The sequence below is a fragment of the Ascaphus truei genome, chromosome 1 (genome assembly GCF_040206685.1).
Source record: "Ascaphus truei isolate aAscTru1 chromosome 1, aAscTru1.hap1, whole genome shotgun sequence".
NCBI lineage: Eukaryota > Metazoa > Chordata > Amphibia > Anura > Ascaphidae > Ascaphus > Ascaphus truei.
Window position 1 is genome coordinate 350,473,888 of NC_134483.1, and position 23,075 is coordinate 350,496,962.

The window sequence follows — 23,075 nt, forward strand, 5'->3', positions numbered from 1 at the left end:
CACTGGACGCAGCCCCCTCCTCTTCTAAATTCTCATCCTGGACAGATCCTGGAAAATCTGGAAGGAATTTTCAAATTCAATTGAACCGCTGTTTCTGCAGCCTTTTATAATCCTTTCCTTGGTTGCATATTGGTGGAGTCTTATGACTACATCTCTACTTCTTTTGGGGTCTTTGAATCTCGGTCCTAGGGCTCTGTGAGATCGGTCCATCAGGAGATCACCATCTTGTAACTGAGTGTCAATTTACGTGAACTGTCTCTTAAGATATGGCTGGAGGGCTTCTGCGGAGACCGACTCAGGGACATGACAGATTTGTAAATTCTGCCTTCGTTCCATGTTCTCTAGGTCGTCTATACCATCCCTCATTGCTTTATCTCTTCATTTAGATGCAGGACCTCATCGTCAGTATTTACCTGATTTTGTAAAGAAATGTCCATTTTATTTTCAAGCTCCGTAGTTCTTTTAGCCAGTAAAGAAATGTCTGCTTTATATTCCTTTACTGTTCTATCCAGAGCTTGCATTTCTTTCAGAATGTTCTGGTGGTCCTGTTTGGTAATTACTGTGTCTCACTCTGCCATAGTCTGCTCTCTGTCAGGAACAGTTCTCCCCGTTGCCTCTTCTCCTGCTGTAGCCCTCTCCGCCGAGTTTCTCAGGGTGGCCTATCACAAAAGTCTAGACATTTCTAGACCTTTGCGGTACGTCTCTTCGAGGGTGGGTGTTCTGTGGCGGGCCTTAGTGGTGCGGCTGCACTTTGGGACTAATCACCCAATGTGTTTCACAAAGAATGTAAACCTCTAAAGAAGTCAATTCATGGTGAGGCAAAATATGAAAAGGCTGGCTAAGTGATGTATCAATGGATAATTGTGTGCTTTGCGGTCACCCTTATATCTGGTATATTTTTCATACTTGGAAACATGCTATTCTCTGCTCAGGTCCCACTGGTCCGATAGAAATGTACCTTTCCATAGGAAGCTGTGATGTTATGTCCTGATGATGTTGTGGTGGCTATTGTCCGGCAGGAGTGAGGCTAACATGGCAGCCATATTGATTTTCCAAACGGGGAGAAAGCAAATGAAATACTGTAATACATTTCTTGGGGGCTGAGAATACCGTGGTTCCGCTTGAAACATCCCTCAATTCAGATTATTAATGGGGGGAAAAAAGAGATGGAGAAATGCATCTTAAAAGTGAAAATGAGGGGACTGCTCATTTGAAAGAATAGGAATGATTTAAAATGCACTTTCACATGAGATGCAATCCTTTTTCCCCCCTGTTAAAATATTTAATTGTATATGAAATCAAAAGAATTCAAATAAACAAGTTTATTTATTTTCTAAATGGAATTTCATCTCAGCAGGATGTAATGATGCATATCCATTAAAGATAGTGTATTATGTCTCATGTATAATCTCCAAAGTCTCACTAATATTTTTTTGTAGTAGAAGACACTGAATATCTTCCAAGTAGTTATGCATCCATAATAATAATAATAATAATAATAATAATAGCATGTTCTTGTATAGCGCTGCTAGTTTTTACGCAGCACATTACAGAGACATTTTGCAGGCACAGGTCCCTGCCCTGTGGAGCTTACAATCTATGTTTTTGGTGCCTGAGGCACAGGGCGATAAAGTGACTTGCCCAAGGTCACAAGGAGCTGACACCAGGAATTGAACTAGGTTCTCCTGCTTCAAACTCTGTGCCAGTCAGTATCTTTACTCACTGAGCTGCTCCTTCTCCATACGTCACCATTCTATCCAGAAGGCATGCGACCGGGGATTGCGAGGATTCCACACTGCTATACACAGGCGGACTGGTATTCACATGGCCACTACTACACACTATCTACTCCTGGGTCTACAAAAGAAGACAAGATTGCTATATCTATTCCTCCAAGACCCTATTGAGTGTGTTAGGACCTCAAATTCCATATCCCCCATTAAGCATCAAGTAATAAGACAGTTTGTAAGCAGACTCCTGAGTGCACAACAGCGGACATATTCATCAATAAAATAAGTGTTAGGTTACTGCCAAGGCTTTAGTACATATATTAGTCATAACTGCTCGGTTCTGATCAAGTAAGATACAAGTGAAGTAAGGCCAAGTCCCCACTGGCTACTGCAGATGCGCGTGCAGCGCAGGCAGCGGGGCCGTAGCCTAAGATACAGCAAACAGAGGGGAGAAGAGAAAAAAAGAGAGATCCATTGGTCCTGAGAATCCTTTTCATCTCCACCTCACTAGACTAATACAAGCTTTCTATGGTCTTTGAGTCCCCATTCATATTGCATACAGATATAGCCAGAGTTACCTACCTAAGGCTAAGGCCCCGGTAACTCCGCTGCAACGCGCGCCCGCCCGATTCCCTGGTCTGCAGCACACTGCAGGAAGAGAGACCGGAGGGGGGGCGTGGCGAGGGAGTGACGGGGACAAGGCCATGACGTCACCCGGCAGGTTCCCCCTCATTGGCTGAACCGCCTGGGGGCGTGGCTTATCGCTCTGTTGCGAGTCCTGCTCTCAATTCTATTGAGAGCAGGAGCAACTCTCGCCACGGCGCTGCGGCCCCCCCCTCGCAGCCCGGTGCCATTGAGAGGAGGGCTCTCATCCGTGCAGCGTCCGCCACAGCGGGCGCTGCAGTAGGCAGCGGGGGCAAGGCCTTAGAGCCCGAGGCTCCGTGGCTCTGGGGATGGTGGAAGCCATGGGCAGCAGGTTAATATTAGCTTGTCAGCTGTCCACTGTTTTTTTTCTTGCAGCCAGGGATGATGTAGTCGATTTCCCCTGGAATTCCTCAGTCATGGTGACATGGTAATCTGACTATACTGTATCTCTAGGATTGGGTTCCCTTTTACCAATGTTTAATCTTCAGGACAGTCAGACAGTAAAAATATTTTGATAGTACACATTTCAATAGTCCCCACTGCCATGTATATGGTAACTGCTGACCCTACTAATGCCAATACCTGATGCTCTTTAACCCTACTGCAGAATTTCACCATTATGCTGTACACTGGTACACAAATAGACAGTCAATTCAGCTGAACACACTGCACTGATGCTATGAATTTGATCAAGTGCATTATACCCATGAAATAATTTCAATTCGAGTGGTGTAATGCTTGCTATTTGAAGTGCTATTATATTCTTTTGTTAATGCAAATACATGTTGATGCAAACATATAGGGGTTAAAAGAAAAGCATCCACAGTTTTGCAGGTATACATGTTATTTATGATGTTATTTCCATGGCAACTTCACCAAAACATTGACATCAAACAATTTGTAAACCTACACAGTAATTGAATGGGCAGTCCTTATTAATGTAATTGCCATCTTTAGAATGATTGGGCCCCTATTGTAGTAACATTTTCCCTTGTTTGTTTTCTCGGAAAAATGAATGTTTCTACTTTTGTGGGATCATGATTAATTCTAATGTTATGCGTTAATTATTTTTCCCCACCTTATTATTTTAGCTAATGATGGCAGCATAATTAGTTTAAACCAAAACAATAAAGGTAGGTTGAATTGAAAATGTGCATGTAAATAAATAAAAAAAAAAACACATTTGTCACAAAAGAGATTAAGTAAAGATTGGGAAAATGCCCCAAAGCACTATGGAAACATGATCTTTATTATTATTACTAGCTGGTATACCCGGCGTTGCCCGGGCGTGGAAGGGCAGGGGGCATGGCGTGGAAGGGCGAGAGGGCAAAGGGCAGGGGGGTAAAGGGCATGGAGGGGCGGGGGGCAAAGGGCAGGGAGGGGCGGGGGGCCAAAGGGCAGGGACGGGCGGGGGTGCCAAAGGGCAGGGAGGCGCGGGGGGCCAAAGGCCAGGGAGGGGCGGGGGGCCAAAGGGCAGGGTGGGGCGGGGGGGCCAAAGGGCAGGGAGGGGCAGGGGGGCCAAAGGTCAGGGAGGGGCGGGGGGCCAAAGGTAGGGAGTGGTGGGGGGGGGGGGCCAAAGGGCAGGGAGGGGCGGGGTTGCCAAAGGGCAGGGAGGGGCAGGGGGTTTAAGGGCAGGGAGGGGCAAGAGGGCAGGGAGGGCAGGGGGGCAGGGAGGGCAGGGGGGCAAGAGTGCAGGGGGGCAAGAGGGCAGGGAAGGAGGGGGGCAGGGAGGGAGGGAGGGGGGCAAGAGGGCAGGGAGGGAGGGGGGCAAGAGGGCAGGGAGAAAGGGGGGCAAGAGGGCAGGGAGGGAGGGGGGCAAGAGGGCAGGGAGGGAGGGGGGCAAGAGGGCAGGGAGGGAGGGGGGCAAGAGGCCAAAGGGCAGAGTGGCAAAGGGCAGGGTGGCAAAGGGCAGGGGGGCAAATGGGAAAAGGGCAGTGGGCAAAGGGCAGGGGGCAAAGGGGAAAAGGGCAGGGAGGGCAGGGGGCAAAGGGCAGGGGGAGGGAGGGCAGGGGTCAAAGGGCAGGGGGAGGGAGGTCAGGGGGCAAAGGGCAGGGGGCAAAAGGCAGGGGGAGGGAGGGCAGGGGGCAAAGGTCAGGGGGGGAGGGCAGGGGGCAAAGGGCATTGGGAGGGAGGGCAGGGGGGGCAAGGGGCAGGGGGAGGGAGGGCAGGGGGGCAAAGGGCATTAGGAGGGAGGGCAGGGGGGGCAAATGGCATTAGGAGGGAGGGCAGGGCAAAGGGCATTAGGAGGGAGGCAGGGGGGGCAAAGGGCATTAGGAGGGAGGGCAGGGGGGGCAAAGGGCATTGGGAGGGAGGGCAGGGGGCAAAGGGCAGGGGAGGGCAGGGGGGGAAAAGGGCATTGGGGGGGAGGGCAGGGGGGGAAAAGGACAGGGGGCAAAGGGCAGGTGGAGGGAGGGCAGGGGGCAAAGGGCAGGGGAGGGAGGGCAGGGGGCAAAGGGCAGGGAGGGCAGTGGGGGGCAAAGGGCATTAGGAGGGAGGGCAGGGGGGCAATGGGCATTGGGAGGGAGGGCAGGGGGCAAAGGGCATTGGGAGGGAGGGCAGGGGGCAAAGGGCAGGGGGAGGGAGGGCAGGGGGCAAAGGGCAGGGGGAGGGAGGGCAGGGGGGGAAAGGGCATTAGGAGGGAGGGCAGGGGGGCAAAGGGCATTGGGAGGGAGGGCAGGGGGCAAAGGGCATTGGGAGGGAGGGCAGGGGGGCAAAGGGCAATGGGATGGAGGGCAGGGGGGCAAAGGGCAGGGGGCAAAGGGCAGGGGGAGGGAGGGCAGAGGGGCAAAGGGCAGTGGGAGGGCAGGGGGCAAAGGGCAGGGGGAGGGAGGGCAGGGGGCAATGGGCATTGGGAGGGAGGGCAGGGGGCATAGGGCATTGGGAGGGAGGGCAGGGGGGCAAAGGGCATTGGGAGGGAGGGCAGGGGGGGCAAAGGGCAGGGGGGCAAAGGGCAGGGGGAGGGAGGGCAGGGGGGGCAAAGTGCAGGGGGAGGGAGGGCAGGGGGGGCAAAGGGCAGGGGGGCAAAGGGCATGGGGAGGGAGGGCAGGGGGGGCAAAGGGCAGGGGGCAAAGGGCAGGGGGAGGGAGGGCAGGGGGGGCAAAGGGCATTAGGAGGGAGAGCAGGGGGGCAAAGGGCATTAGGAGGGAAGGCAGGGGGCAAAGGGCATTAGGGGGGAGGGCAGGGGGGGCAAAGGGCATTAGGAGGGAGGGCAGGGGGGAAAAGGGCATTGGGAGGGAGGGCAGGGGGCAAAGGGCAGGGGAGGGAGGGCAGGGGGGGCAAAGGGCATTGGGAGGGCAGGGGGCAAAGGGTAGGGGAGGGAGGGCAGGGGGGGAAAAGGGCATGAGGAGGGAGGGCAGGGGGGGCAATGGGCATTGGGAGGGAGGGCAGGGGGCAAAGGGCATTGGGAGGGAGGGCAGGGGGCAAAGGGCAGGGGAGGGAGGGCAGGGGGCAAAGGGCAGGGGGAGGGAGGGGAGGGGGCAAAGGGCAGGGGGAGGGAGGGCAGGGGGGGCAAAGGGCATTAGGAGGGAGGGCAGGGGGGGCAAATGGCATTGGGAGGGAGGGCAGGGGGCAAAGGGCATTGCGAGGGAGGGCAGGGGGGGGCAAAGTGCATTGGGAGGGAGGGCAGGGGGGGCAAAGGGCAGGGGGGCAAAGGGCAGGGGGAGGGCAGGGGGGGCAAAGGGCAGGGGGGCAAAGGGCAGGGTAAGTCTTGGACACGTTAAATAACCCATTCCCCTGCGTTTCCTCACCTTGCACACGGCCGCGCTCCTGTTCCTACGGGTACCGGCCACCCTCCTCCTCCACCTCGGGCTCATACGCGGAGAGGCTGAGACGCTCCGGTGAGGAGGTGCTGCGCCTCCCACGGGGAGAGGCGGAGACAGCCGGAGGAGAGGCAGAGACAGCCGAAGGAGAGGCCTTTGTGAGGGGAGAGCTGCGTGCTCTGTGTGTGTGGGGGCGGGGTGAGTGGGGGGGTGAGCGGGGGGGGTGAGCAGGGGGGGGTGAGCGGGGGGGTGGGGGGTGAGCGCCGGGTGAGTGAGTGGCCTATGGGTGGTGAGAGCCGTGGGGAGGTGAGAGTCCCCCGCTGTGTCCCGGGTGCTCGCTCCGCTCCCCCGCTGACTGTAGCGGCGCCGGGGTGGGGGGGGATGAAAAAGCGCGGGAAAGCGGGAGACCCGGGGAGAGGAGGAGGTGCGCGCGGGTCCCGATGAGCGCCGCAGTGTGTGTGTTTGTGTGTGTGTGTGTGTGTGTGTTGTGTGTGTCGTCACTCCGCCTCAGGCCAATGAGAGGTGTGTGGGGGCGGGCAGGCCAAGGGAGCAATCTATGGCCTGGCCCAAGGTCCAATCTGATTGCCGTTAGGGACACAGGGAGGGACACAGGGAGACACATACAGACAGACAGACAGACAGGCAACGACACATAGGACACTTTGAGAAATATATAGTAGATTATTACAAAGAAAGTACTTTCAAACAAGGAGTGGAGTTTGAAATACAATGTATCAAAGAGGCTGTTAGTGCTAAGTAGTTGCTTACAGATAACTCATAAGTTTATGGACATACAGAAATACATCAAACATCTTACATAAACAATTTGAATCAGTTGTCTCTCCCAAGGGTGACACTGATAGCACAAGTGCATAAACGTCCAGCCTTCCTGTGTCACTAAACACAAAGTTGTAGCATCACAAGGCCTACCTGGCCCCTCAGTAGCTGCTGAAATATCACAGGGTATCACTAAGTATGCAGTCAATGTTGTAAGGGTGTGTTGCAATTGTGATAGCCCCTCAATGTAGTTAGGATGCATTGCATTTGGGGTATGCCATCCATGGGTAAAAAACTGCAGCCAGTGCTGCTTTTAAACAATCCCAAACATGTAACCTTACGACTCAGATGTTGTCCACACTGAGTCTATGGAGTCATCCACATCACACTTTTAGGGGAAATCCAAAAGGCAAAGTCTTCTTCTGACTGTATCCCAGACTAGGTCCCTATCCATGTATCTACATCTACAGTATAACATGGAGGAGGCCTTTTTGGACTGCCAGCTCACGAACAGTGTGAAATCCTAATTGGAGTTCAGCCATACATCCCGGAACTACAGTGCCTAGTAGTTAGTTTATTTTCTAACTGATATACAGTATTAACAGACAGCACTTGAGTTGTCTTCTGTAGCAAATTAGTCTTTAATTCAAAGGATCAATATTTTGGTCCATCACTTGGACCTTTCTTAAGAACCTATTAGATTGCGATGAATCCACACGACACCCACAAGAAATCTAATGTCAATTACATTACTAACACGTTTTTGGAATTTGGACATTTTCCAGTCCATTTTTTTTTATAGTGACAAATTCTTTCCAACTATAAGCATGTCCTTAGTCCAAACCCAAACGTAATGCAATTGTTGGTAAGTATGAGGATGTTTGGAACACTCTGAAATAACATGGAAACCCACAGAGACCGAAAAAATAAGCGTTTATTGTTATACTAAAGTAAATAATACTGGGGAAAAAATGGAGTTTGAAAAGTTGAGCCATATGCAAAAGGCTATGGTAGCTAAGGGAAAAAACAAACAGGCAGGGGGCAAACAGTAATAAGGGAAATAACCAAACAAACTATAGCTAGCTGCAAGAATTGCAGCGCTACAGTACATGCATAAGCAACAGTAGGCCGGGGCCAATAATAAACAGATGGCAAATAGTGCTGAGTGAATACACAAAAAAAAAAAAGAAAGTGCTTGTAGATCTGCAGACCTAGAAGCCAGATGAAAAGGAACATTTTGATCAACATTTGGTAAACACCATATTTTATGTTCAGACCTCCAATATCCGCTCTCCTTCACAACCCTATCCAGCATCCCTGGGCTCCCAGACCCTATGGTATGGTATGTTTCAGAAATGAGGTAAGTTTCTCCATTAATTGGACATCATTGACACTTCTAATAACCTCTCTTCTGGAAGACGGGAGTGTCTTTTTCCACTCCACTGCTATAGCGCAACTACCTGCTGTTAGAATATGCAGGATCAATTTTTGTGTGCGATGATTCACATCTTCCATAGGTTTAGCCAGAATAATCAGAGTTGGGTCTAGCGGGTCATCTTTCATTAGTTTCAAAACAGTCCTCCAGTAACATCTGCATTACTGGGCAATACCACCAGATATGTGCCAAAGCTCCTAATTGTCCACAACCCCTCCAACATCTATCCGAGGTCCCCAGGAACATCTACTTTAGTCTTTTGGGGGTGTAGTACCAATGTAACAAAATTTTATATATATTCTCTTTTGTTACCGTACATATAGAGGTTTTACCCACATTCTCCCATATATCATCCCAGTCCTCCCTTGTTATTTCAGTCTGAAAATCCAGAGCTGACTGGTCCATATACACAGGCGGCACACTTAATTCGAGTACGGCTCATTCCGCAAGCCGGGATATGTCCCGGCTTGCGAGCCGCACTCCCTCAGCGTGATGCGCGGTCACGCATCATCGGGTGCCTGTGCCGCCTGTACGTGTGCCCAGGGCTCCCCGAGGGAGCCCTGGTGTCGCGCGGATGTTAGGACGGCGGCGGAACGTTCCGGGGGACCCGGCGGACCCGGTAAGGAGAGGGGGAAGCCCCGATCGGCGGGCCTCTCCTCCGAGGCTTCGGCGCGCGCCCGGCACCCTCCGGCGCGCGCCAGGTTACTGCTGCGGCCGAGAACGGGCAAATGCTCGAATAAACTTGGCCGCAGCAGTATTTATGTTTTGGGGTATCTTTTTTAAGAGTTAGCTCCTGGTACAGAGATGATATCAAACCTCTTTTTTTTTTTACATAAATCATCAAATCGTGTATATCTAGGAAATTCCTCGTCATGAAGGCCCTGGCACACAAAATGTCTGACCTGCATATACCTAAATAGCTCAATTTGGGGCAGACCATACTTTCTCATCAATTCCTCAAAATACATTAGTTTGTCCTTTTCTAATAAATCTCCTACCTCCAGAATTCCTAAATGTCTCCAAATTTCAAAACCCTGACCCTGAAAACCGAACAGGGGCTCGAGTCTAGAAGGGGTCGACACAACCTTATATTTCTTTTTTGCCATCTGCCAAATTTTCAAAATAAATCCAATTACTGTCAGCTCTGACAGTCTCCAGGACCCCGTCCCAGTACATAGCCATAATAAAGAAGACAGACCAACTGGGCATTTTAGCGAGCTCTCCAGGTCCACCCGGGCATACACTCCACTCGGAAAGAACTCATACACGTAATGGCAGTTATTGTGCATTTAGCAATTGAAATTAGAAAGTTAATTTAGTTTATATTACAGAGCACGTTCGATATCTTAGATATCTCAGATAAACAGTTTCTATATTGTTACTTGTAACCAAGTCTTTTGAACAACATGAGATACATATGATACTGCAACCATAAGTTGCCAATTGACTATATCCAGACTTACATTAGTTATTTCTCATAATCTCTAGAGAGGACTTGTTTATCTACCTATAATTTGTTGGAACATATATTTCCATTATTAGAGAGATAAAAATAATAGATTTTTATTTGTTTTTATTTAAGTAATAGAGAGGATTATATTCGTAGATTGCATTAATATATATATATATATAACGATTTTGTCCGTTTTAATATGTTCACCATACTTATTTTTAATTATAAAAAATTATAAAAATTATTTATAATTTTTGGACTTACAATTGTATGTCTCCATTGGTATACTGGAGACCAAGACCTTTGTAAAAGAGGTAGATTGCCACAACTTCCTAATGGGAGATAGTGGACATCTTGACAAATGGATCAATAACATCCCCTTAGGACAACTACAGAGAGTGAGACGTAATTGCACACAGGAAGAAATTTTTCATGAACAAGCTCATGAGCTAATGGAAAGATTTTCTGAGAGAAAATATAAGAGGGAAATAGTCGATGAGGCCTATAGGAAGGTTACCAAGATGGAACAGAAAGATCTGTTATCCTATTGGTCATATGGGGAGAGGAAGGAGAGGGGAGAGAAGGATAAAATCTCAATACCCTTTGTAACAAGGTATACAGACTCTTCAAAACACATTAAAAGAATATTCAATAAGCATTGGAATATTCTTCACAAAGATCCAATTTTACAACAAATTTTACCATCTAAGCCAGAAATAATATTTACAAAGGCCCCAAATTTAAAACAGAAACTGGCGCCAAGCTGTTTGAAGAAAGAATGTGTTAAGCCAGTGAGTGTAACAAATGGATTCTTCAAGTGTCAAACATGCAAGGGGTGTAAATTGAATTCAAATACACAGAAAACATTCAAAAATATAAAATCTGAAATAACACAAGAGGAATACGAAATAAAGGACTTTATTGATTGCAATTCTAATTATATAATCTATATGTTGCAATGTCCTTGTAATAAACAGTACATAGGGAGAACAACTCGTAAATTAAAAATGAGAGTTGCTGAACACATTAAGAACATAGAGAAGGGATTTATGTAACATAGCGTATCTAAGCACTTTAAGGAACATCATGGTCAAAACCGAAGTGGTCTGAAATTCTTCGGAATAGATAAAATTCATCCCAATTGGAGAGGGGGTAACCAGGTAATTAAAATTTCAAGGCAAGAGACCTTCTGGATTTACACCCTAAAAACACTCATAACAAATGGGATGAATATAGACATCGACCTGGGGTCATTCCTTAAAGATTAAATAAAAGTCTGTTAGCGCCATGTCCCATCCTGTTCTTTGTTGAGTGATAGCTCATATTTCCAACACAATTGACTTACATTATGTACAATTGATTCACACTATGTACTGGTGACATCAAAAGTCAACTAAGAGATATATATTCGTTTCTTCTCTTTGTATAAAGTTCTCATTGTTTATGTGTATTTCTTGGTTTATCTTCTATAATCTGGTTTACGATATGCATTAATGTGTAAAACATAGGATGTAACATTCCAATCCCCTCCCCAATTAGTGAACTTTGCCTTTTATGTGTATATACAATTGCATATATTCAATCTTTATGCAATATGGATTATCAAATATTATTATTGCAAACGATTGTGCAAAAAGTGATATCCTGTAAAATGGTGTATTATGCTCTCTGGTCCATTTTATGAATTAATGTAGAGAGAGGGAGACCAATCACAATTCCCCCCTTAATTCTTGTCTTTACCGCAAATATATATACAATTGTATATATACAATTGTAAATATCCATTTTTCCCATATAGAACGGAATACCGTAGACTAAAGTACATGATGCTAAATGGTATCCTTTAAAGTACTATCCTCAATATCATCATAAGATGATTTTTTTTTCCGTCTAATAAATACATAGGGATAGCCCAATATAATGATTTGCTATATATATCAATTTGGATATATTTGGCATAGTGGAGTGTGGATCAATTAGAAATTGGAGTTATAGTGCTGTTATACGTATGCATAAAGAGATGTATAGACCCAATATCCGTATACATACAGTATGACTAAATTGGAAAGATTTAGGTCACGTAAATACGTGATCGGTGCATATGTCGATTTTCACAAATTACATTGTTGTCCCTGATTAGAGTAATGGTATATAAATCTGGTACATATTGGGTAATAATTATATAATATGGCCAATATATATTGATTAGATAAACGAGATAAAGTATATATGATGTATTTCATGTATATTTTAGTAATAGTAATCACAAATAAGGGTATAGTCTATATAAATTTATATCACTTTTGCATTAGTCATTTTTTGAACAAATTTATTAATGCTTTATTAATTTTATATTAATGGTACACATATTAGTTATTTATGATTAATTAGAATAAGCACACGGGTTTTCATTTATTCATTTATTTGTTAAGATAATTTGGGCCGATATTATAATATTTCATAATAGGTATCATCCAATATGCTCTAAACATTGGACTAAGTATGGTGAACATATTAAAACGGACAAAATCGTTATATATATATATATATTAATGCAATCTACGAATATAATCCTCTCTATTACTTAAATAAAAACAAATAAAAATCTATTATTTTTATCTCTCTAATAATGGAAATATATGTTCCAACAAATTATAGGTAGATAAACAAGTCCTCTCTAGAGATTATGAGAAATAACTAATGTAAGTCTGGATATAGTCAATTGGCAACTTATGGTTGCAGTATCATATGTATCTCATGTTGTTCAAAAGACTTGGTTACAAGTAACAATATAGAAACTGTTTATCTGAGATATCTAAGATATCGAACGTGCTCTGTAATATAAACTAAATTAACTTTCTAATTTCAATTGCTAAATGCACAATAACTGCCATTACGTGTATGAGTTCTTAAAAATATCCTTAGATGGGGTATATATTTAACCCCCAAATCGGAACACGTGAGTGATTTCCAATTAAACACATATTCGCTATCTATATATGGCAGGTATTGTGTATATAGGGCCATTGAATAGGACTAAACTTTTATTCAAGTCCTTTGATGTGTCACTATGGTCTAGATATGCCTGCTAAATGTTTAATTAATTATATGCCAGCTAATGAAATACCAGCCAATCGGTCAATGGAGGTATGTTTAAATACCCAGGGTGGGGATAAGGTAACCATAGCAGCCCCTGACGAAGCCCGAGTGGAGAAACGCGTAGGGCCAGCGGGATTGGAGCAGGGAGAGTGACGCCGAGAGACTGTTTCTAGTGTGAGCCGAACGGAGCATTGGCAGTGAATTACACAGAGGAAAATCTCGTGAGAGCCGTACAAGATCTGATCACCTGATGCGGAAGCACTTGCCGGTGTGAGGAGGTCTGGAAGTCGGCGTTCTATACCACGAGTGTGAGAGACTCGCTAAACACTCTCTACTGCCCGTTTTTAACTCATAGAATGTGAGTTAAATACCTTTGTTTTTATCCTTAGATGTTTTATTAAAAGGTTTTACACATATGTTTCTCCTTTTATTCCCTACCCATCCCTTTATTTGAGATCCACATCAAGGTACAGTCTGCTAAAACAGACTCATCGTGATTGCTGCAAGGAGCCTTCAGGACAAGCCCCTCCAAAGATCCAGGAGCCAAGAAACAGACGAACTACAGGAGCTGAGTTCGAGAGTCCCTAAGTGGATTAAAGGCCTTTAATGATCTTACTAGTGTAAGTGCATATCTCACCGAATTCTAATCTGATTGTATTGATATACTGCCCTATGATTTTTTCCTCTCTTTTTTCCTTTCCTTTCTCTTCCCCTGCATATGTGCGCCTAGGTCATTCTTTGCAATACATTTCCAGCGGCGTTGTGGAGCCGCAGACCTAACTTGGCTGCAAGTCTGTAGGATTAGTAGATTGTAAGGGTATATACCTTGTATTGATTGATTGGCTGAGAGTGTGGTTTTTTAATTTAATTTAACCATATTCAACATATTGTTTATATCTGCGCTGTTGTTTTTTGTCTGTATATATATATATATATATATATATATAATCCTGATACGAAAAATCTGCAGCACTCACCAATTCAAATGAAAAAATACAATTTAATGTAGTAACACAAAAATCAGGGGTATATATATATATATATATGACATACGTAACCAACTGTGTAGGTGGCAAAGTATTCAAAAGTAAGTATTCAAAAGTAATAACTGTATTAGAAAAAATAGCACATTCTGTATATCTAACGTTTCCATCCGCACAGGGGGATCTTCCTCAGGCGTGCGGGTCCCCCTGTGCGGATCAAAACGTTGGATATATGTGCTAATTTTTTCTAATACAGTTATTACTTTTGAATACTTACTGAGTGCTGTCACCTCTTTGCCACCTACACAGTTGGTAACATATGTCTTATAATTTTTTATGGTACAAGCACCAGACTATTGCGTGATTACTATTGGAGTGCTGGATATCATCTGTTCCTATATATATATATATATTGTGACAAACGTCTTACTCAGGGGACTCTGCCGTACATCTGGGCCCGCTAGAACACAGTCTTTTAGGGTGAGTAAAGCGAGGAGACCTAGTGCAATGTTAATTTAAGCAGGCTTCTGCCTGGTTTATTCAGTTCCAGGCACTGGGACTGCAACACTTTGAAAATAAATATGTAACGGGTATTCCCCCCCACCCAATCGCATATAGTGTGTGTGCGGGGAACCTAATGTTACCTGGTGTTGTGCGTTATACCTGTCAGGCTCACAGGAGGCCTGAGCCTCCGCTGATGGGAACCTGGGGTGCTTCTCTGGAACGTTCTCGTCGGTCAGCGCCTCCACCTATGTAGGATTCTATAGGAATGTAGAATGGGCCTAGCATAGGTACCCACCCAGAAACCACATACACCAGGGTTATGGCTAAAAGGTTTACTGAACGAGCAAATAACACAATAACATCACAACATATTGTATAGCAACACAACACAGAGTATCATACTTTCACAGTGTAACATCATCAGTATGCACAACGATATATATGCCACCCTCTGCCACTAGCTGGCAGCTATAACCTTGCCCCTAACTGGGCTGTAACCTCCTTACACAGTATCCCCAAAGTCCTTGTACCCAAAGTCCCAAGAGTCCCACAACCCCACCCATGTGTGGAACAGCGCTGCCCACTAAGATGAAGTGTATAGGTGGTGCGCTTGGTGACTTGGATAATACCTGCCCAGTGCTCCTGCTACCGGGTGCGCAGATGACCTTTGCTTGGAATCCCTTGCTTCAGGAGATGATCCAAGATGCCTCCACCTCAACGGTGGGTGGCTCCGGCATGGAGTGATCCACCTTTATAAAGTCTCTTATCTCTGCTAACGCAGAAAATGTTATTCCTTCACAGCAATTTCCAGGATAGTCATGGTTCCTGGCTGGACCATCACTTGTCTAGGTTCTACAGGACCCTGTCCCTAGTCTAAGGGGAGTCCCTGTAGTAACCACAAGCTGAGGTGAGTAGGGCCTAGCTGGGGGCTAAGGGGAGACTTCTTGCCTAGTGCAGGAGGCTACTTTCCTCCCTGCACAAACACACCCTCCCCTCTCTGTGTCCCAGCTCCTAACTGACAATCCCTGTCTTCACACAACATTGTTGCAACTTTGCAGCATGAGAATCTGTCAGCCTTATTGGCTGTCTGGCTGCTTGTGACCAGGGTGAAAGTGCAGTCCACAGAGGCTGCTTGGAACTGTAATCCTTGGTGGCTCTCTTTAACATTGGAGCATCGTGTGTGCTGTGTAATGGCCGCCGCCGCTGCTAACTGTGCATGTGCGAACTGGGGGATGTCCCTGACTATGGAGCGCCTCTTCTCACTCCCTGTAATGGCTGCCGTATCGCATCTGGGGCTATACTGCGTGTGCGCGAGCTTCCGCGTATGCGCAAACGCACACAAGATGGCGGCGCCCTGTAGCTGATGTCGCCGGAAGCCCCCGGTGACGCGATCACCCCTGCAACTGCCCTCACGCTGTTGCAGGTAAGAGAGAGAGAACCAAATGTCTGGGGAGCCAGAGGGGACCTGGCTATAAATACAAAACAAAACCTTGCTAATCTGAACAATAACTAAACACAGGATCACCCTGACTAGGGTGACTAGTAGCCAATTAATCCCAAAATGGTTTCTTTCTAAGAGGCTGTGGACAATTTTGTATCGCCTCTACTTTGACTGATTGGGGTTTAAGTAAACCTCTGCCAATGGAATACCCTAGACACTTGGCCTCCTCCAGACCAAAGTGCATTTAGAGGGGTTAGCGGTTAATCCGGTAGACCGAACTGAATCAAGCACAGCTTGGACCTTTGGAAGGTGGTATTGCCAATGTTCACTATGAATTACCACATAATCCAGGTAGGATGCAGCGTACCGAGTATATGGCTTCAAAATGTTATCCATCTTTCTTTGGAATGTGGCAGGGACTCCATGTAGACCAAAAGGCAACAGCTATAGTGAAAGAGGCCGTCTGGGCTTGAGAAAGCCATCTTTTCCTTTGCCTTTTCTGTGAGGGGAACCTGCCAGTACCCTTTTGTTTGGTCTAGGGTCGGGAGATATTGGGCTTTTCCCAGTCTCTCTACCAGTTTGTGAACCCTAGGCATAGGATAAATATCAAATTTTGACACAGCGTTTAGTTTGCTGTAGTCATTGCAAAACCTTGTTGCTCCATCTGGTTTGGGGACTAAAACTATAGGGCTGTTCCACCCACGTTGGGATTCCTCAATTTCACCAAGTTTTAACATTTTTTTTAACCTCTATAGCCTCTCTTTTGGCCTCTAGAATTCGGTAAGGTTTAAGGTTAACTCGGACCCCAGGTTCAGAGACTAGCTCATGTTCAATTATCTTAGTTCTACCTGGCTTTGTAGAGACGACTTCTTTGTTTCTTCTCCCTAGGTTTTTGATGGACAGTGTTTCAGCTATGCTAACTTCTGGGTCAGTTTCTCGACTCTCTGATGGACCTGGTGTTTCTAGAGTTAATTAGACCTCTCTATCTTTCTAGGGCATAAGTAGGTTTACATGGTAAATTTGTTCAGGTTTCCTCCTACCTGGCTATCCCACCTTGTCATTTACTTCTCCCACGCTTTTAATGCCCTAATATGGCCCATGCCACTTAGCGATGAATTTACTCTCTATGGTGTAACCAAAACTAGCACCCTGGATGAAAAATTCTGACCCTAGCACCCTTATTATACGTATTCCTCCGTGCTTCTTGGGCTTTTTCCATGTGTTCCCTCACTATAGAACCGCAGATATAATCCTGCATCTGGGCTACATGTTCTATTACACTTCTGTGTGGTGTAACCTTGTGTTCCCAAGTCTTTTTGACTATATCCAGTAAGCTCCTTGATTGTCGGCTATATCCAGTAAGCTCCTTGATTGTCGGCCATACAATAGTTCAAAAGGGGAGAAGCGTGTGGATGATTGGGGAACCCCAATGTAAGCTCCACGGGGCAGGGACTGTGTCTGCAAAATATCTGTGTAAAACTAGCTGTGCTATATAAGAACATGCTATTATTATTATTATTATTAATCATGTCCAATTAAGATCCACCAATCAGAACTTTTGACATGTGCTTTAAATATCTCATGGCTACCTCCTTGGGACACAGCCCTGATGAAGTCAGTGCCTCAGCTGACGTAATGCATAGGGAACATGTTATCATGCTAGTGCCGACCAGCTGCAGTGAGGATTCCCTTGGCTGAGGCTGAAAGGAGCGTGCAGTTTACTATCATCTGGCGGTGAACCGATCAGAGTTACTACGGGGAAGGGGACCGAGAAGTTTGGTTACATGTTCACGGACAACCAGACTGTTTTACAACACCAGGCTCCTGAGATTTTCAGTGGTTTGAACGACTATCAGTCAGTATCATTATACATCTAGTATCCATCTCAGAGGGAAGCAACCAATCATTCCCGGATCAGCATACCTTGGCCATCCTGCTGTCTTGGAAACCTAGCTGACGGGGCTATGATTACACTTCTCCCGGATCATCTATATCAGCAACAGGACTGGTGAGATCTTTCTGATTCCCCCCTCTCCCTAGTATAACTCTGTCCTTTGAGCCTAAGGACTGGCACTGTGTTCAGAACTTTACACATCTTTTTCAGTCAATACTGAAATATATTCTGTTCAATAACATTTGAGAATAGTCAGCCAGCCCTCTGCACCTCTGCTAGCCACCTGCTTTAATTGTTTGCCTCAACCTTGATATTATCATCCTCCTCCTATTTGGAGTATCAGTTTATGATTGGTGACATTGTTTCTTTTATATACATTCATTATATATTGTATTTTTATATTGTGTTTATTAGATCCTTCTTCAAATATATGATATATATATATATGTCATAGGGATTCTGGTTCCCTGTTTTTTTTTAATGAAATTGTCCAAATTAATATTTGCTAATAGAGATTTGAACTCTTCCCCCCCTTCCTCCCTTGTTTTACATGTATTTTGGATTAGGTTAATCCACATGAGATATTCTGGACCCAAGCCCACTGTAGCATGTGAGTAGTTCATATAGAATAAACTCGTCCCCTTTAAAGCACAAAAAGTCCTTCTATTTTCTTTAACTTTATTGGGTGGGGTTAACAGAAATATAAAGCACTTGCATGTAGTTTTTCTGGTAGGAAGAGGCTCTTGTGAGGGGAAGGTAAAAAGGAATCCTTTCCTAATGCTGGGATTATACCGCCGAACTGCAGGGTGCGCGCATCTGTGACGTCACATTAGCGACATCGCATTTATTGGACGGCCACGTCTGGTGAGGCGGCTGTCGCAATCAGAAAACAAATTTGCAGAAGCTTCCACTGTCGCCCGCTTTGCAGTAGCAAGTGGCGCGACAGTCGTGCTTGGTATAAGCGCTTTCAGGGAATGTATAATGCTTGTTTTGGTGGTGCGTGCATGTTTTTATGTATAGTCACGGCCTAAGGGAGCAGTGGAAGATGCATCTACTCACTGCGTCTGCTGATGATAAGAGAAAGCGCACTTTCCTTTCCAGACAGGAACAAGCCAAAAAGGGGCATACTAATAACCAGAGAAAGGCAGGGGGAGAGGGCTAAACCAACTCAAGCTATGAGCAGTGAGAGGTTGCCAAGGCAACAGGTTGGTGGCTTGTGGATAGGCTATATTGTAGCAACAATATTACAACTAAACATCAGAACTGGCTGCTTCAGAATAGGGAAATATGCAACTTTCACTGGGGAGAGCTGGCAGCCTGAAAAGAGAGTAGAAAAAATACATAGGAAATATACAATCTTATTCCAGGACATTAGAGCTGCATTTCTCTTTAGTTCATGCATTCCTTCTGTTTACCTAATGGTTATGTTTCACCTTGTACATTCACTCCCACATTTGTTAGATCACTATTTTGAACACCTCACATTCATTATATATATTTTGAGCGCTGGTCTTTTTTGTTTTGGGTACCTGCTGGTTCACAGGATGCTGAGCTTTCCACCGTTGGTATGGGGAAGACCGGACAGGCTTTGGGGTGAAGTTTAGTTTTTCTCTGAGTGATTCAGCGGCTCCATCTGGTGCCGGCTCCAAGAGTGCCGGAGACCATCCCTGCAGGAGGACCCTCTGAAACTCTGATAGCTTTATTCTGCAACTCACAGGATACAGCAAACAGAATCTAGTCCTTAACGGATTCACTTATCTTCCAAGCCTCAGGTGATCCCTGGACTCAACTCTGGGGCTTGAGGCCTTCAGAGCCAGTCCTATGCTCTTCCCCTACTCACTGGTGGAGTAGCAGGTATAGTCCTCACTCCCACTCCACTAAGGGATGGAAAGCGGCCAGAGCCCTGCACACACTCTTCCTTGGGACAGTCTCTCTCAGGGGAGAGACAACTGACTAAATTTACATGTGAAGCCCCAGAAGTACCCTGGGGGAGGGTCCAAGGTCTGAGCCCAGGATAGGGCAGAACACAGGCATTGCCCCTCCACCCGCTGTCACTCAAGGGAGTGTACACTGGCGACACACTTTATTCGAGCTCGGCTAGTCCCACGAATTCGGGTATACCCGGGTGTATTGAGGTTTGTGACTGTTTTCTGCCCGAGTGCATTGAGGTATTTTCTAGGCAGGGATTGAAGCATTTTATTCCCGCTGGCTGCAATACTGCACAGTATATATATATATACTGCATTACAATTCATGAATTTATGCCATCTGGTAGACACACGAAGCATTGCAGCCTATTAAATCCTAATCATTATCATTTAACAGATCAGCCGCCCGTCAGCCAGGCATGAACCCAGGCTGGGAAGGCAAACGCAACGGGGCTTGTCAGAGGTGAGGAGCGGCGCATTCCAGGTATCTGCCAGGTACATACTGGGTATTTGCTCGAATAAAGTGTGTCGGTGCAGTATATAAACTGAACTTCACGATATTTATTGAGGAAAAACATTCCCATTGAAACTAATTGGCGTTTGTAATAAATCTGATGCAGTAATATAGCCCCAGTTCTGTTCTGGTTGTCGAGGGTCCCTGAGACTTTGATAAATTACCCCTATGATGGGGTTTACTGACCACTCACTAATAAACAAGCAGTACAAACAAAGGTTTGGCTTAATACCATAAAGTACTGTAAAAAAAAATGCAAGATGTACTAAGAGCTACAAACCTATTCTTTTGAGGTTGAACATTAGAATGCAGATTTCTTGTCAAGAGAGGCAGGGGAGTGAATGTAGTAGTCCCAGAGGTACACTCTAAAGGGGGGGGGGGGGAGGGTATATGATGCGGTTTACAGATCCATCACTAAGAAACAAGCAATACAAACAAAGGTTTGTCAGGCATGCTGCCTGCCTGTTAAAAAAATCCCCTTTTCAAAAGACAGACAGCTAATTAAGACAGAGGGCTAGCACCTGCAGCCAATCTCAGCAGGCGCTGTATAGACAGGCTTCTGAGAACACAAGCCGGCCCATTCAGGTCTTAGCCAGAAAAGAGACAAGAGCCTAGGCGGCAAGTTATTAGAATTCATTAAGATAACTTGGTTTATGTATTTCTGTTTATTATTATTTTGTTTTCTCCTTCTTAGCCTTGTGGCAGGAGGGTTTCTCCTAACTCTGCTAAAAGGTGTTAACTGGCTAAACAATAAAATATTGGCCACTTCATAATGGTATGTGAAGTTAATTATTGAACAAACTAGGGATAGTTTGTTGCATATGGTGGCAGCGGTACTCTGAACCACACACTGGACAAAGTGAGGGGACCTGGAGCCGTAACTTCCAAAGCGACTGAGAGCATTGCAGAGTGGAGAAGTGTCTTAAACATTTGTAAAGCTGGTAAGGGTCCCTCAGCATACCAAATGCATACTATCTGTAGATACTGCAGGGTTTCCTTGTGCCTTTGGTAACGTGCAAATAGTAGCCTGCAAGGCTGATTCACGTTTACAGTCTGCGCTAGGGCTTTTGTTTTTCCCGTCTATTCTACAGAATAATGGATGTGGAGCGACTAGTGCAAACCCAGATGCAACAGCAGCAACAGGACTTTCAAACAACGTTGGTAGAGCAGCTGTTGAAGCAAAGAGATGAACAGGAGGGAGGTCTACAGTACCTGAGACCTTTACCAGCTTGCTGACCAAGATGGAACGAGAAAATGATCCAGAGATGTACATGATTACATTTGAAAGACTAGCTACAGTGACCCAGTGGGTACCTGGGCTATAAGAATAGCTCAATTTCTCACTGGGGATCCCAAGCAGCTCATGCCGTGGAGAAGTGTATAAGAATCAGCGTTAGGCCCTGACCCCGTGATGACACAGGTGACGCACTGCCGACCAGGGGGGACAAATAATAAAGGGAGAGGAATACCCAGTTTTATATTTGAGTCGGAAGTTGTTTCCTAGGGAGTAGAATTATGTGGTCATAGAGAAGGAGTGTTTGGCAATAAAGTGGGCGGTTGATGCCCTACAGTACTATTTGTTGGGGTGGCACTTTACCCTCATAACTGACCATTTCCCCCTAAAGTGGCTTAATACTTAGAGCTGCAAACCTATTCTTTTGAGGCTGAACATCAGAATGCAGATTTCTTGTCAAGAGAAGACAGGGGAGTGAATGTATTAGTACCAGATGTACACTCTAAGGGGGGAGGTGTGTGATGCGATTTACAGACCTATCACTAACAAACAAACAATACAAACAAAGGTTTGTCAGGCATGCTGCCTGACTGCTAGAAATTCCCCTTTTCAAAAGACAGACAACTAATAAGACAGGGGGATAGCACTTGCTTCCAATCTCAGAAGCTATATACACAGGCTTCTGAAAACAAAAGGAGGCTTATTCATGTCTCAGCCAGAGAAGAGACAGGAGCCAAGTTATTACTATTAATTAAGAGAACTTGGTTTATGTACGGTATTTCTGTTTAATATTATTTCGTTTTCTCCTTAGCCTTGGGGCAGGAGGGATTCTCCTAAGGCCTCGTCCGTGGTTCCGGTGGGCGTGCTGAGGTACGCTGAGGCTCAGGGAAAGCGGGTGCTTTCCCTGGCCTTAGACAGTGCGCCGTCAGGGGGCAGGCCGGGGGCGGGCCAGTGACGTCACGGAGCTGGTTCGCCCTCATTGGGCGAACCGCTCACGTGACCGGCCCTGCGCTCCGGCGAGCGCTGAAATGTTAAATTCTGGTAAATTCTAATTACGGCTGTAGGGGCTCAGTGCTGAGCGGAAGCGCGCCTCAGCGCGCCTCCGCCAGCAAGCAGCAACCATGGACGAGGCCTAAGTCTGCTAAAACGTGTTCACTGGTTAAACAATAAAAACTGGCTACCTCATATTGGTATGTGAAGTAAATTATTGAAAAAACTAGAAAAAGTTGGTCACACACCCCTACTGTCGAAGGCGTTGGTCAGTATAGGATAAGCAATATACTATTTTATACAGACAGATGAGTTCTCTTTTCTTTGTTAAGAACAGTACAGGATAAAAGTCTTATAGAATGAGTCACCAATAATATCAGAAAATATTGGTATGGTGCAAATACTGAACAGTGCCTCTGGCTGTAAAAATGTATGCAGATTCTATGCAATTTGCTGAAATCTAATTTCAGACAAAACAGAGCATTTCAGATTCTGCTATTTGTTCACCAATTTTATTATGTGAAAATCTGTGCATATCAAAATCTAGAAATATCTTAATCTATAACAAAATCAGTCAAATGTAATAGTCCCTTCAAAGCTATATAAAAAGAGTTCCCCATTGCAAAAGTAAGGCTTGTATTATAGCAAGTGCGGGCGCGCGCACAACGTGGCGTGTGCACATGGCGTGCG

General features: G+C 45.7%; 1 protein-coding gene across 2 annotated transcripts in view; it reads right to left on the reverse strand.

Moving 5' to 3' along the window:
- The window catches only part of BANK1 (B cell scaffold protein with ankyrin repeats 1), a 562,852-nt gene that overhangs the window by 63,294 nt on the left and 476,483 nt on the right, over positions 1-23,075 (reverse strand). Inside the window, exon 12 of one of the 2 annotated variants that reach the window (XM_075609132.1) lies at positions 18,408-19,036. The exons of the other annotated variant lie outside the window; for it this stretch is intronic. Coding sequence (XP_075465247.1) covers positions 18,945-19,036 — 92 coding nt within the window. The 3' untranslated portion in view covers positions 18,408-18,944. Of the gene's footprint in view, positions 1-18,407; positions 19,037-23,075 lie in introns of those variants that run through there. 2 annotated transcript variants of the gene reach the window in all.